The 12,573-nt window shown below is 34.9% G+C and overlaps 1 protein-coding gene across 24 annotated transcripts in view; it reads left to right on the forward strand.

The window, feature by feature from the left end:
- Positions 1-12,573, forward strand: part of BBX (BBX high mobility group box domain containing) — a 123,211-nt gene that overhangs the window by 88,584 nt on the left and 22,054 nt on the right. For all 24 annotated transcript variants that reach the window (XM_087721406.1, XM_087721427.1, XM_087721415.1 and 21 more), the window contains 5 exons: positions 2,066-2,146; positions 5,501-6,419; positions 7,890-8,028; positions 9,269-9,417; positions 11,561-11,680. In XM_087721406.1, coding sequence (XP_087577532.1) covers positions 2,066-2,146; positions 5,501-6,419; positions 7,890-8,028; positions 9,269-9,417; positions 11,561-11,680 — 1,408 coding nt within the window. The remainder of the gene's footprint in view (positions 1-2,065; positions 2,147-5,500; positions 6,420-7,889; positions 8,029-9,268; positions 9,418-11,560; positions 11,681-12,573) is intronic.

Genomic DNA, 12,573 nt, shown 5'->3' on the forward strand with positions numbered 1-12,573 from the left:
TCTGTTGCTCAGTAGTCCAAAGTCCTCTTTTCTGATGAGAGCAACTTTTGCATCTCATTTGGAAACCAAGGACCCAGAGTATGGAGGAAGAATGGAGAGGCACACACTGCAAGATGCTTGAAGTCCAGTGTGAAGTTTCCACAGTCTGTGTTGATTTGGGGAGCCATGTCATCTGCTGGTGTTGGTCCACTGTGCTTCAATAAGCCCGGGGTCAACGCAGCTGTCTACCAGGAGATTTTGCAGCACTTCATGCTTCCTTCCGCATACAAGCTTTATGGGGATGCCGACTTCATTTTCCAGCAGGACTTGGCATCTGCCCACACTGTCAAAAGCACCAAAACCTGGTTCAATGACCGTAGGATTACTGTGCTTGATTGGTCAGCAAACTCGCCTGACCTGAACCCCATAGAAAATCTATGGGGCATTGCCGAGAAAGATGAGAGACATGAGACCAAACAATGCAGAAGAGCTGACAGTCGCTATTGAAGCATCCTGGTCTTCCATAACACCTCAGCAGTGCCACAGACTGATAGCTTCTATGCCACACCACATTGAGGCATTAATTGCTGCAAAAGGGGCCCAAACCAAGTACTGAGTACATATGCATGCTTATACTTTTCAAGGGTCCGATATTGTTCTATGTACAATTCTTGTTTTATTGATTGCATGTAATATTCTAATTTTCTGAGATGGTGAATTTGGGGTTTTCATGAGCTGTACGCCATAATCATCACAATTATGACAAATCACGGCTTGAACTATCTTGCTTTGCATGTAATGAGTCTTATCTCATATATTAGTTTCACCTTTTAAGTTGCATTACTGAAATAAATGAACTTTTGCATGATATTCTAATATTTCAAGTTTCCCCTGTATATGAAAAAATATTAAAGACAGGCTGATCTTGTAAAAGAAGGACCGTGAAAGAACCTAATATGGGAACTACTTGGGCCAGTAAGACTCTCTGTCCCCATATGCTGTCCTTTAGAGAAACTCCCATGAGTATAATTAAATTGACATTCTATTCCTAATCAAATTTCTAATATGGCTTGCTTAGTATACATTGAATTAATATTTAAAGAATTGTACTTGCATTTTTTTTTCATTACAAAACGGTATATAAATTAAACCATCTTTTCAGAACAAGAGTATTATTTTCAGTTCTATATTTCTAGAAACATGAAAGTTTTATTGGAACTTATGTGTCTGGGGTTCTGCTTAGAGGTTGCGGTTGCAAAACTTGCAAAACAATGTAACATCACTGGAACCCATTTTTCTATTCACACTTCTTTTTCATACTTGAGCCTCCAAATCATTTTCCTATTCTTTTATTTTCACTCATTGGTTTATATAACCTTACAGAATGTTTTCCCTCACAACATATTAATTCAGAATGTCACACAATAGTCAAATAAAATAAATTAATATAAATGATTTAAAAGGCAATATAGACAATAGTACCTCAAACAAGATATGTATCAAGAGCAGTTATAATAATGATACTAAGTACAGCATGAAATCTCAAAAATAGGGTCAATAAGTCAACTACACCTCCATTGCCATTTCAAATGTAATTAATTTTCACTGTTAGAAGTAGGTCCAATGGCATTCCAATGGCTATAACAGCATGGTTTAAACACACTTCAGTTCTCAGAAAAGTCATTTTTCCTTTAAATAGAAGGAGGAAAGAAGAGGAGAAATGCAAATAGCTGATGCTCTTGGAATTCAAGTGCATGAGCTCATTGCATCTATTTTATGTGTACATAAAATTTAAATGAACTACCATGAGAATAAAAAAATGATTGCAATTTCCATTTGTATAGTTATATAACTTTTAAATTTAAATTTCCTTTGTAGTGGTATAATTCTTGCTATCAAAACTGAATTGAAATTGAACCTAGTTGATAGAATACTTTTTATTTTTATGGAACTCCAGTATTCCAAATATTGCTGTCAAATCTGAAGCTTCCATAGACATTCAGTGTTCACCTTTAAGATGCAACTTTATCGGTGACTTTGTAATATTATCTGCTTCAATCCCTCGCTTTCTTTATTTCTACTTTAGATCTCATCAAGTACATCCCATTCAGGTCCTTCTGAATTAACGAAACAGTGTGGGACATCAGCATTGTTTCAGCTGGCAGAGGTAGTATTAAAATCCTGTGGCTTAATTACTACTGGTACATTTGGGAAATAGAAGCTGAATGATGCTGGTTGCCAAATTCTAGGAAATAGAGCTATAGTACAGACATAATTAGCATTGTTGTTTATAGAAGCCTAAATTACTGTTCATGCCAAGAATCTAGATTTATCTTGTCTAACCATTAGGCATGTAGTCTCTGTAGTATCAAGAAGTTACAAACAGTTAGCTTCAAGAAGCAGTAGCCTACTAAGGTAGAGCATAATTGTAAAGTGCATACAGTTGTTCTCTTAAATAGTTTTAAACATTTCATATCTTTAAAGGAAGAAGTTCATATAATGATGCATGAATAAGTTGTACCACTCATTACTAGATATTTATGGGCCTTGACCAGTTGCAAACCATAAAAGAGAAATCATGGAAACTATTTCTCATTCAGAGAGCGTAGTTCTTAAATCCATCCAAATACTAAACTATAAGGCATCCTTTTCCCAGTATGTCCCAAAGCAATATGCCAAGAGCACAATACCCTTTTAGCACTCTTGCTTCCACAGATAAGTGTCTTAAAGCTGTAGCTACATGATCTCTGCCTCACCTTACCATTCTCAAGCCTGTCAGTGTCTCAGAGGTAATAATTAATCAAGAATAAATTACTTTCTGAAGATACCTTATTGTTTAAACTATATGCCTTGCCCTCTATCATTGTCTTTTTTTCACAGTTGGTGATTTACAGCTCTCAATAAAGATAGCAAACAAATAGGGGTAAATTATTGTTTTCTATATTGAATTAATTCCCTCAAATGTACATTTCATGATTTGGTCAGAAAGGGAAAAGAAAATAATTGTAAAGAACTTTCTTTGAGAGTTGCAATGTAAGATTTTAGGCACAGTCAAACGTGAACATAAATATATAATTCATTGAAATTTCATATATGTGTTTTGGTATATGGGACATATCTATATATTTGCACTGAAAACCATCAAATGCCAATAAATTATTATTTTTCAGACAACATGTATAATATACTTTTACTATTATTTTAATGCGTGCAACTTTTAAAAACAAAAATGAAAGAAAAAGCAGTTTCAGGAACAATATTCTAAGTTTCCAAGGGAAGGCAAACAAATGACAGATGAATTATAACATATTTTGAGCAATACACTGTACAAACATTTGAGTGTATGTAAAACATTTAAACTATCATTCTTTTCTTTTTGAAACATTTTTAGAGGTAAGACCTTAATTGACTTGGTATCCAGAGGGTTCAGTTCTTTGTCATTTTTAATGAAACAAACACTATTAAGTATATGTCTGGTATCACGTCCCTTACAAATTATACAATAGCCTCTATGTGTAAATTCAGTGCACACAATTTGCAATAAAATACTGCATTTTGTAATAAAATATTGGCAAGCAGTCTAACTCCTATGCAAGAAATTTATTACATATATACAATATAAACATCTACATTGTGTTCTTAAGAAAAAGCAGTGTTATGCAAAACACAAACATAATAAAATAATAATGAAACCAAACTATTTAAAAGACATGAGATAAAAATAAAAAGGAAACATAACTAGAATAAATACCATTCACTTTATTTCTCCATACAGCTAGTCTTTGTTTTACAACAGTTCATTTAGTGACCATTCAAAGTTACAACAGCACTGAAAAAGTGACCTATGACCATTTTTCATACTTATGACCATTGAAGCATTCCTCATGATCAAAATTTGGAAGCTTGGCAACTGACTCATATTTATGAGGGTTGCAATGTCCCAAAGTCATGTGATCACTTTTTGTAACTTTCTAACAAGCAAAGTCATTGGGGAAGCCAGATTCATTTAACTACTACTGTGATTCACTTAATAACTCTGGCAAGAAATGTTGTAAAATGTGACAAAATTCACTTAACAAATGTCTTACTTAGCAACAGAAATTTTGGGCTCAATTGTGGTTGTAAGTTGAGGACTACCTAGTCTTACAAATTGTAAGAGCTGCCTTTTGCTATTTAAATTTCTTTATCAATTCCAGTTTTCTTAGTCCTTCCCATTCTCTGGAGCCACTCATTATTTATATATTTGATTCTCATTCATTCTGTCCACATGATCAAACAAAGATAATGTATTGATACTGTCAGTTATGCTTTATATTCATTCCCTCCTTTTTAATGCCCTTAAAAAAAAAACTATTGACACTCTGGAGTTTTTTGGCATCCATATATAGCCTGTTATCATTCTCTTCAATTTCCTTATTAAACACTGGAAACTTTGTCTTTGATAGATTAATTTCAGTTCAGTATTCATCATTGTGTCAGATATGCGGCAATTTAAGCTAGTATGCTAGAAATGAAACCAGAGCCTACTTTTAAATCAAGCATAGTTGACTCAGCTTTCCATCCATCCAAGGTCTGTAAAATGAGAACCCAGATTGTTGGGGGCAATATGCTGACTATGTAAACTGCTTAGAAGGGGCTGTAAAGGACTGAAGTGATATATAAGATAAATGCTACTTACTATTGCTATGCTCATGTTATTCTATGGAGGACAGAATCTGTACAGAGACAGAATCTCACAAGTCAGCACAATCCTTTTTACATCCTACCAACTTTGAGGCAAATGCAGCATGCTGACAAATTCAAACGGCAAGAAATTTATTAAATTAAGAATTTTATGCTTCTATAAAAGCTTTTTTAATATGAAACTCTGAAAGAATGTCAGCAAAGCTATAATTGCCATTTTATTAGCTTTACACCAATACATTATTATTACACGTTTTAGATATATATATTCTTTGGAATTGTTTTAATAGCAACAACTTTGTAGATGAAACTGAGTCTAAAACTGACATGTTGGATCTGTTCCTGAGGTACAGCTGTTATTTAAAACCTCTTACATTAGGTTCCATTGTATACAGTACAGAAATTAAAAGGTGCTATACAAGTACTCAAGAGCTAATGAAATTAGATTTGAATGTTTGTTTGTTTTTTGAGAACTCATACAGCTTAATTGAAATTGAAATAAGCAGCATTTTTTCCCATGCCTTTCAATGATTTTACTACCAGGTTGCTACGGTAAGAGTACATAATTGAATGTAATGTGTTTACCATTGTAGACAGTTAATTTATTAGTCTAATACATACTTGTTCCAAAGTATTTGTATACTATTTATATATTCCCAACTTTCAAAACAGTCACCATGAAGACACAAAAATGTTTTTGTTAGATTTATCTTCTATGGTATATAGTATAGGAAATACAGAATCCACTGCTACTAAAATGCTAGAGTAATTTGTAGAACTGTTATACAATCTTTAACATTCCATAATAAAGGAGAATTAATATTGGAGTTTGTTTCAGATGTGCCTTGCATCAGAGGAAGTAAAAGTGAGAGAACCTGGGAAAGCAAAACCTGAAACAGCCAGGATTGTCAAAACACTGGAAGCATCTGAACAGATGAAAGTTGAAGTTTTGGAGAAAGCAAAAGTAAAAACCGAAAAAGCTCAGAAAATGAAGAGACAAGAACAAGAAAAGACAAAGGCTGGGGTTTTCGAAGAGGTAACAAGGTGTATACATATTTCAGATCCAGCTTTGAACAGCATTACATTAGTTGGACATGACAGTGCAACAGCAAAAGTTCCTGCATGCTGTTCCCATGAGCTGACATCAGTAGCTGACATCAGCACTTTAGGATTAAACAAACCAGAAAAACTGAAGAAAAAGAAGAAGAAAAATAAAATGGACCGACAAGGACTTGAGAAATGTACTCCTAAAAAGACTTGCAAAAAAAGGCAGTCTTCCGAATCAGATATTGAGAGTGTCATTTATACTATTGAAGCAGTTGCAAAAGGGGACTGGGGGACAGAGAGACTTACAGAAATGTCCCATAAGAAAATTTGCCTTTCTTCTGCAATGAAGGGCAATATTTTGGACACAAAGTCACCAAAGAAGAAAGTAAAGTCAAAAGAAAAAAAAGCACTGAAAGAAAAATGTTTAGAGACCACCAAAGAATCAAAGCCTCCTGATTTTTTTAGCATTAAAGATAACAAGATTGTACCCTGTGAAGTACCTGAAAACACAACAACAGATATTCTAACCCCAACAGAGGACATAATATCACAGAGTTTACCAGATCAAGTAAAAATTGAGGACAATGACTGTAATAAAAAAGCAGAAATTTGTGGCTCGAGAAAATCTGAAAGAGCTTGCAAAGGTGCACTGTACAAAACTCTGGTATCAGAAGGCATGCTTACATCTCTGCGTTCCAATGTTGATAGAGGTATTTAGCTTTTAATATGTCCATCTCAAAATTTTAAAACCCACAAAATATAATTAATTGTGTTTTTATGTTTCATTATTCAAAGTAAATTGAATATAATTCGTTCTAATCTTTGACAATAAGTTTGCTTTCAGTGAGCTTATTTCTAGAATATGTGCCAGTGATAATAGCAAATGGCTGCATATCTTCTCTCCATGTTTTAAATTACTTATTTATAACACTTTTAATGTTCCATGTGGTTCAAATGCAATGCAAAGGCTTTTTTCACATGGGACAAAAAGGAGAGGCTAGCAAGTTCAAACTAAGACATCAAACAATGATAAGCCATATTTTCAAAATATTAAATCACCTTGGTGATATTTAAAGTCTAACTTTAAAAATTGGTATTTTAGGTGCATTGTTGTACACAATAGGTCTGTATCTTTTACAGCAGCATCTAAAGCCATTTTATGTCATTGATAATATTGGGCAGTCTATCCTAACCTTCCCCACATACTTTGAATGTAGCTAACCTTCATACCATAATGAATAATTGGTACTTCAGAGGACTGTTCTTAATTCACATCCCAAATCCTCTTTCCACATTTCTACATCTTAATTATAAAAGATTATTTCATACTACAGCTGTACATCCCCCAAAACCATTTACTATTATGTAAATGATTGCTCATTTAGGCTGAACATTGTACTAATTAAAAACAACTACATCCACAACCATTTTACTAGATTTATAGAACATGCAAAAATCTTCTAAGAATGCATTTATCTCTCCATTGCTTACAGTTCTACTTCATTTTTTTTACTGTAGATTTATAGGATTCTAACGTAGTTTTTCACCTAGAGATTAATCAGCTCTTAGCTTCAAGCAACTGGAATCTGAACAAATCCTGCTGACCATTTGCTATGACATGAAAATATTTTTTATCCAATTATAAACTACTAGTTTATCATTTTCAATACATAGAGAGGAGAGTGTCTGTGTTAATACTCAATTTCCCTTTGTATATTTGTTTATGGGAATCTCTGGAGTTCTTAAGAATATGTGCAGGTTTTTAAAAAACATTTCCATTTTTAGCCTAAAGCATAGTAGATATTGGGTTGCTTCGTAAAACTTTATATGAAAGCTGTAAAATGCTAACAGTATGAATTATTAAACAATGATTGCTATTGATGTATTTGTTATTTTAAGCAGATTATTTTCCTCTTTCATTCCTTATTTCTAGATTCATATTTATTAATTACCATTAGATTATACTACATATCAATTCATGGGGACATGCTTAGAAATTGTCATATTAAAATGATGATGTAATGCTTTTCCGAGTCCTAGGAGTGTTAATGAATACCTAGTGAGATGCATCAGTCATCCTACTTAGCAAAAAGCAATATATTATGTTTCTAGTGTGTCACTGTTATAAAGTTTCCCAGTAATCTCCACGCAGCTTTTCTTGTTCCTACTCACTTTCTTAGGAAAACGAAGCTCAGGAAAAGGTGGCAACTCTGATCAGGAAGGATGCTGGAATGAAGAAACTTGGGCATTTTCCTTAAGTGGGACAAGTGGGAACAAAAAGTTAAAAAGAAGTAAGCCAAAGGAAGACATTGTTTTGGGGTAAGTGATATAATAAATATGTAAGGGTATGTTACTTTCAAAATAGTTTGGTATTGATTAGAAATGAAATGCCTTGTTGAACAAATATCTTGCTCACTTTTTGTCATGTACTTTTGTCAGTTTCTTTTTCAATTTCAAAAGGAGAGATACAGATAGTAACAAACAAGGGTATAAACACACACATACACATACATATATGCATGCATGCATGCATGCATAAACCAATTGATTCAGTTGTCTTAAATTAAATTACATGTTGAACTTTGAATATTATACAATTAGCATAGCAGTTAATGAGAAATCTAATTACATTGCTAACGTTACATATGAAAGACTTTTGGGAAAATCAGCCTATATCTGGATCATGATTCCTTTCATTTGCAAATTTTAGGTTTGCAAAATGTACAAAATTTAGATTTGAAGTCAAACGATAGTGAACCTTTTTCAGCAACATACATGTATACCCTATATACTTATGGATAAGTCAAGAATGTTAGGTGCTCAAATATATCCCCAAACATGCCTCAGGGATATTTTACTTATCTCCAGATGGGCTTATCTGCAAATAAAATACCCTTATTGACTCACTGATAAGTTGATCTTTGATTTTTTAAAACTAAAATGCCATGAAAAATATGCCACTCACAGGTATTTATGAAATAATTATAATAATTATTTGACTTATCACAAATTAAAATTAAAATAAATAAAAATAAAATTTTGAGGCTAATCCAAGATACCTTTTTCATGACATTTTGATTAAAAACTCAAGGATCAGCTTATCCGCAGATAGGCTTATCCGCAAGTATATTGGTACTTACTTTAAAAGTACAAGACATGGGAAATCATTTGTGTGCAGCCTACACATGCAAAACTGCCCTGAATAGAAGCAAATTATAATATTGCTTGATGGATGGGTTACCATATTGGTTACCTATACATGGCTAAGGGAATGAAACCATACTGGCCCTGCTAGATCTTTTAGTCACCTTCTATACTATTAAAATAGTATGCTTCTGGATTGCCAATGAGAGATGGGAATTACTCTTCTTTAATAGTTCTGCTTTTTCATGAGTGGATGGTTTCAGACAGTGTGGAGGAAAGAAAATTCAAGTTCTGGAGGACTCCAGCACTTGGGCCCTAAGGCTGGACCATCTCCCCTATTTTATTCAATATCCTTATAGTATATTAAAATCTATGTTATTTTAATCTGTTTGATTTTCTGCTTTCACATCTTTAGTTTAGCAAAGCTGGAAGAAGAATTTGAGAAGAAGTTCAACAGCCTTCCTCAATACAGTCCAATCACATTTGATCGTAAAAATGCCTCTCTACCAAGAAAAAAGAAGAAAGTTGGCAGTTATGCTATAGACCAAACAAAATCTAACAAAGGTAAGCTCTTACAGCAATGCAAACTCACTTGAAGCCACATTTTAGGTCAGAAGTTCTATTCTTCTTTTATGCATGAAGATAAATGAAGGAATGTGCATTTTTGCACTCGTCTGTTTTTCCACTGGCATTTCAAAGGGCTAGAAAAGACAAATCTAGAATCCATGGCTTGTGTAATATATTTCTGTTTTATAATTCATTACTGATACTTTTCAGATGGACAGTTTGGTGGCGTGGTTAAGGCATTAGGCTAGAAACCAGGAGACTAAGCTCTAGTCCTGTCTTGGGCATGAAGCAATGGGGAAACCTTGGGCCCGTCACTTTCTCAACTAGAAACTATATTCTTTCACTCCTTTTCTCATATATATCTAGAATCTTGTTTATATACAAAATGGAGAAGATTGTAAACAAATTGATTAACTAAGCTATTTTTAATGTTGCTTCAGTATTAAATACATTGCTTCATATGATATTTAATATGTTACAGCACTTTACTGTGATCAAGCTATGTCACCACAGCTAAGTTACTTCTATAATTATGAGGTTTTTTCTCTGCAAGCTGCACCACAGCTAATTTACTTCTATAAATGAGTTTTCTTCTCTGCAAGTGTAATTGAAAGCATTCTCAGAGAGGAAAACAGTTATTTTATGTTATTTAAGTAGAGAAACTCATGAAAAATACTGAAAATAAAACATATTAGTAAACAATTCAACTTGAATTATATTAAAGTGGCAATGTAGTTGAGATTAAGTTAATTTTATTTGTTTTTTATGGGATGAAATAGTCAACATTTGAAATATTGTTCCTATGAGTCTTTTTCTTACAATCACAATTGTAATCGCTAAGCAATATGACAGTTTATTGAGTCATGCCCGATTTTATTACTTTTTTTTTTGTTGCTAACCAAATCACCACAATTATTACACTAATCTGTAAGTGACTTCCTCCATTGAATTTCCTTGTCACATGCCTTCTGGGAAGGTCGCACATTACCAGTGAGAGGACTGTTTATAAGTCACTTTTTTCACTGTCATCAAAACTTTAGATGTCACTAAACAAAGTCATAAATAGAAGATTACTTGTATCTTAAAAAATTATCAAAAATGTTATAGAACCGTGATGGCGAACTTATGGCACATGGAGCCATTTGTCAGGGAACCCGAGGCATTTCCCTGTCAGCTGGCTAGCGTGCATGCGCATGCTGGCCAGCTGACTTCAGCCTTCTTTTGAGGCCGTTTTTCCCTCTCCGGAGGCTTCCTTGAAGTCATTTCCGGTTTGTCAATAGGGCCGTTTTTCATCCTCTGGAGCCTTCAGGGAAGCCTCCTGAAGGTCCCTGAAGGCTCCGGAGGATGAAAAACAGCCCTATGGACAAACTGGAGGTGACTTCCAGTTTTCTCGTAGGATCGTTTTTTGCCCTCCAGAGCCTTCAGGGAAGGCCCCTGAAGGCTCCAGAGGACTAGAAACAACCCTACGAGAAAACCGGAAGTCACTTCCGGTTTGTCTGTAGGGCCAGTTTTCATCCTCTGGAGCCTTCAGGGAAGCCTCCTGAAGGTCCCTGAAGGCTCCATTTCTGAACTTCCAGTTTGCCCGTGGGGCTGGTTTTTTGCTCTCTGGAGGCTTCAGGGAAGCTCCTGAAGCCTCCAGGGAGGGTGGAGGAGGCTGTTTTCACCCTCCCTGGGCTTCTATAAAACCTCTGGAGCCTGGGGAGGGGGGGAAAGCATGCCAAAAATGTAGGGGAGTGCTGGTCATCCACGCATGTGTGCTGGGGTCGTGCGCATTGCATTATGGGTGTGGCATGCCCACACACGACCTACACTCCCCCCACTTTTGGCACGCGAGCCAAAAAAGGTTCACCATCACTGTTATTGAACAAAAGCATTGCTAATAAAGGACCCCTCCCCAGTTCCAATGTGCAGATAAAAACTTTGACTCAATGAAATAACTAAATACTGTAGTGACTCACTTAACCCTTATTGATTCTAGGTAAATTTCTCCTTGGCTTCTTACATTTATTTAGAATTTCTTAAAAGATCTGTGTAGAATATTTTGCTAACAGTCAAGTAACCTCTCCATTGCAACCTTATTTTAGCACCAATGAGATGCTATAGAAAAAGAACAGGTCTAATTTTCTTCTAAATATTCCAGAGTCTGTGATAATACAAGAACCTTTGGTTGGAAGTCAGAAGAGAAAAGCAAGGAAAAGCAAGATCACACATCTTGTCCGGACAGCAGATGGTCGAGTTTCACCAGCAGGGCAAGGTTTGGGTAAGTAAGTATATAACTGATTTTCTTTGGCTACTACTACAAATTTATTCATTACTCAAATTTGTCTGTGAGATCCAGGAATCATAGAAACAAAAACAAAAACACAAAAATGTAGGTTTGTAAGCTATTAGTTGCTTTAAAAAACTAGTACAAGTAAATATAACTTGCATTATTAGTGTTACACAGTTTCAGAATGAAGTGTTGCGTAATTTTTTTTTTAAAGCACGTATATTTAAGAAAGCAGTTCCAAAAAATGCCCTAGATCAGTGATGGCTAACCTTTTCCAGACCGAGTGCCCAAAGTGCGCGAGGTCCCCAGGTATGCACCCTGCACATATAGCCCCTGTGCATGCACACATGTGCTCCACGCATGCACACATGGTCCCCCATATGCACCTTGCACCCCCCCCCTGCTGCGGATGGACATGCAACTCCCTGCGTACATCCTGCTCCCCGCACATATGCATCAGAGACCCAATGACCAGCTAGCCAGTGGGAGGTGTGTACACATGCACACAGAGCTGAATTGGGGAAACGACTCGTGTGCCCACAGACTGCTGTGTGCCACCTTTGGCATTCATGCCATAGGTTCGCCATTACGGTCCTAGACCATTTGAAAAATATGCCCTCATATTTTTATCAAAATGTCCAGGTTTTTTTAATTGTAATTTTATAGAATTTCTTTTTCCTGGGATTGTTCCAGTATTTGAAAAATCTAAAAAGAAATGAACCATCCTGAATTAAGCTAAATTCATTAAATATTGATCAATGTACAATTACTTGATCAATGTACATCAAGAAAACTATATATAATGAATATATGTATATGTATATGTGTGTGTGTGTATGTATGTATGTATGTATGTATGTATATATATATATGTATGTTTGTTT

Source organism: Thamnophis sirtalis, unplaced genomic scaffold, assembly GCF_051295495.1.
Source record: "Thamnophis sirtalis isolate CommonGarterSnake01/CBP01778 unplaced genomic scaffold, rThaSir2_p1.2 scaffold_8, whole genome shotgun sequence".
Classification (NCBI taxonomy): domain Eukaryota; kingdom Metazoa; phylum Chordata; class Lepidosauria; order Squamata; family Natricidae; genus Thamnophis; species Thamnophis sirtalis.